This window comes from Paramacrobiotus metropolitanus, unplaced genomic scaffold (genome assembly GCF_019649055.1).
Source record: "Paramacrobiotus metropolitanus isolate TYO unplaced genomic scaffold, Prichtersi_v1.0 Parri_scaffold0000001, whole genome shotgun sequence".
Taxonomy (NCBI): domain Eukaryota; kingdom Metazoa; phylum Tardigrada; class Eutardigrada; order Parachela; family Macrobiotidae; genus Paramacrobiotus; species Paramacrobiotus metropolitanus.
In genome coordinates this window covers 2306606-2310262 of record NW_026570221.1, presented here as the reverse complement: position 1 = coordinate 2310262, position 3657 = coordinate 2306606, and the positions used below count along the sequence as shown (strand labels likewise).

General features: G+C 44.0%; 1 protein-coding gene across 1 annotated transcript; it reads left to right on the top strand.

The window, feature by feature from the left end:
• The first annotated feature begins 470 nt into the window (after positions 1–470).
• On the top strand, positions 471–2822 carry LOC129581271 (uncharacterized). The gene is made up of 2 exons (XM_055472254.1): positions 471–862; positions 2198–2822. The coding sequence occupies exons 1-2, from the start codon at positions 778–780 to the stop codon at positions 2656–2658; spliced, it is 546 nt and encodes a 181-aa protein (XP_055328229.1). The 5' UTR covers positions 471–777; the 3' UTR covers positions 2659–2822.
• The last annotated feature ends 835 nt before the right edge of the window (positions 2823–3657 follow it).

Below are 3657 nucleotides of genomic sequence, written 5' to 3'. Positions count from 1 at the left end.
TAACGATGAGTTAAGTAAGTCAGCAGCTTTACTTCCGGTGGTGCTCCTCACTGCCAGAAGTGCTAGTCCGAGTTTTTGCAAGCGCAGACAGTTTTGCTTATGTCTAATATGAACTTTTACCTACCCAGGAAGACGTAGCCAGTCATGATGCAATACATTAGCTACAATTATTTGATGCAGATATTACAATAATGGGAATATTATTATTGCCCGTTTGGGTCTTGTCTGGGCAAAGGAATCGGCCCATTCGTTGGTAATTAAGAGATGAATTCATTCAGTCTGAAAAGTTGGCCAGTGCTCGGAGTTCCACGGTGCAAACAGGGAACCAAATATCGACGAAAAAAAACGTATTTCCTGCCGGAATTCGCGTAGCGCTAACTTAAAAAGAATTTTGGATAAACTGCATCCAGGGATTGTGAACAGCAATGAAATCACAGTCCTGCTGATTATGCAATTGTTATGTGACGTGCAGTCACGTACGTATACTGTTGCGTTCACTGGTAAACAAGTGTTTATGCAATTGTTGTGAACTATCTTCACGTAGTTAATCGTGTCTAAAGAGGTCTGTTTTCTATGCTGATTTCTCAGCGTTCGGCTGAAGTTGTGTTTGAGCGATTCAGTATCCATCATGAGTGTGTACAGTAAAGATCATTAATGGGATTCAGCAGTATTCTCCGTTGTGTATAACGTAGGAGAAACGATCATATATTATGGCGCTCCTGGGTGGATGCGTTTAGCAACCGTAATAGCCCGGTGACCTTTCTGTTCTCAGTCGATATGACGGCTCCCGTTATTGATCCATTTTATACCCATCTTTACGACACCTGTAATGAGCGTTTGAAGGCGGTGGAAGCGGCTTTGGGTATGTGATTCTGTTAGTCTGCGGATAGTTCTTTTGAATGTTATATTCGTAAAAGAATCGCATATCGTTCAATATCTGGTTGCTACTTTTGTTCAAAATGTGTAAAGTTTTGAGCTGTATAGTATCGCCGATTAGAAAGTTGATGAGCTGTTGCTCGTGGTCAACCCAATTGTTAATTCTCCTGTCTGCTGGTAGTTTGACTGCTAATGTCGTGTTGGGATACATGCTGCACCAGGCGCAATCCAACATTATTTGCAATGCTATTCTTGGTTAAATAATTGTCGACGTTGATGTCCGACAAAAGCGGTAAATCAACGCAACCGCTAGCTAAGAAAGCAGATAAGTCTGTCGCACCTGCAGCAGCAGATAAACCTGTCGCAAGTTCACTAACTGTAGCTTCAAGTTCGAAAGCTGCTACACAGACTTTTCCGTATACAGAAGCTGACATATTAAAAAAAGCCGGAGGACGGACGTTGCGTTCAGACGGTCAAGCAGAGTTTGCAGAAGGCGAATTGCCAAAACCAAAAAAGGTCAGGCGTGCCCAGGGCGAAATCAAGTCTGATGAAGAATTAATATCAGATGACGATGAGCCTGTCACTGCATTAAGCTCAACACAGTCGGCTGTTATACCTGAAAGTGACGCAACGCCACTTGTTGAAACAGTTACACAGTCACCTTTCTTGACCGATATACAAGAACGTACTGCAACGGTTCTCGTTGACGTTAATGATACTGAAAGTGCCAATATGGATGCACAAGTTAAAGCACTTACTGATGGCCTACAGAGTCTTGTAAAGGTCGCAACAGATGCTCCAGTAAGTGGTCCGCTGCAGTGCGATAAATTCAAACCTTCAGAGCATAACGCTCGTGAATGGATGAAGGAGTTTGAAGAAGCAGCGACCATGTCGAATTGGCTGGACAAAACCAAAAATGAACGGTTTGCGTTCTACTTGACGGCTGGTGCCGCTAAGCAGTGGTATAACCTCAGAAAGCCGTTTGCGACTTGGGACGCTTTACGTACTGCATTTCTCACAGAATTTGTCAGTGAGGATGAGAAGTGGGACTATCAGAACAAGCTGCAAAATCGCAAATTCAATCAGGACAAAGAGAGACTGGTTGAATATTACTACTCTATCATTGACCTTTGTCAAAAAGTCGATACTGCGATGTCAAACGAAATGAAAGTACGCTACCTGTTGAACGGTCTCAGTACAAGCCTACGTAATCATATGGCGGTGCTTAACCCGACAACACCGGAAGAGTTACTGACACGTTTCAAAGTGTTAAAAGTTGATTCGGAACGTACAAGTTCTAACACAAATGTCATTTTGACAGCTGAAGTCTCGGCAAAGCAGAAGCAAAGTGAAGACGACGAAACTGCTGCCGGTGATGTCAGTTCAGCAAATGTGTCAAACGTGCTGCAGTCCAGTGAATTTCAACAGGCTGTGGACAGAGCTATCTCTGCCCGTTTGCAGCAAGAGTTCCAGATGGCTGCCGGCCCATCAACACCTCCCGAGACTCAGTCAGCTGCGCCTGTGCTGACGCAAACGTTTGTACGTGGAGGTGCTGCAGGCGCCCGTGGAGGCCGTGTTCGTGGTGGACGTGGTCGTGCCCGTGGGCGTGGCCGTGGTGGCACAAGAAACGGCGGCAATGGCGAACCCCGCAAACCGGCTGCGACGGTTGAACGGAACCAAGATGATAAGTCGCGATGTGATTTCTGCTGCTTTGTTTTGCGAAGCGATGCGATGTTTCGGTTTTTGCAGTGCTTCAAACTCAAGAAAGGGAGTGTTATGTGACGTGCAGTCACGTACGTATACTGTTGCGTTCACTGGTAAACAAGTGTTTATGCAATTGTTGTGAACTATCTTCACGTAGTTAATCGTGTCTAAAGAGGTCTGTTTTCTATGCTGATTTCTCAGCGTTCGGCTGAAGTTGTGTTTGAGCGATTCAGTATCCATCATGAGTGTGTACAGTAAAGATCATTAATGGGATTCAGCAGTATTCTCCGTTGTGTATAACGTAGGAGAAACGATCATTTATCACAATGGTTATCTATCTTTGCACTGGGTCGCTCAACGGCATAACCAGAGTTTGTCATGTACAATGCAGCAATTATTGATTAAAACAAACAAGTATACGCTTCATTGCACGAGAATATAATAATGGGTACTTATAAACATGATCGGTAGTACGGTATTCGAATAATCGATTTGAAAACCCTCTTACGAATACTTATCGTACATCGTTGATCGTACATAAACGCATGCCAGAACTGGCAAATTGTTTATTTTCTCACGGCAAAGTGTCGTTGATTGTGCCGTCAGAAAAACAAAATAATACTTAAACGTATTTGCTCAAAAATGATGCAGAATCTTCATATTATCATAGACGGTGTAAATAAATCGGTTACCAGCTAACGCATATGAGAACTCAGATTAGATGGTTTCGCTGTCGACCTGGACGCCACAGATACCGAATTTGTTTTACACAGCAAATGTGCAACATAGCTTCTCGCTGTTCTGACCATGTCCTTGTTCATCAGCAACAAGAACACCTGCAAATTAATTAATGCTTAACAGAGGTTACACAATGCTGACGAAATTAACACCATACCGGACTTCCGGTGTAACCGATCTGCTGAGATACAAGAAGCCAGCCGCTGCGGACTTTATCAGCGAAGAAGAACCGCGGAAATCCGTACAGGGCAATCAGGAACGGCAAGTAACTGGCCACATACCAGAGATAGGAAAGCAGAAGCAGACGAAACAGTATAAAGCGCTTTCTATTGGCCGCAG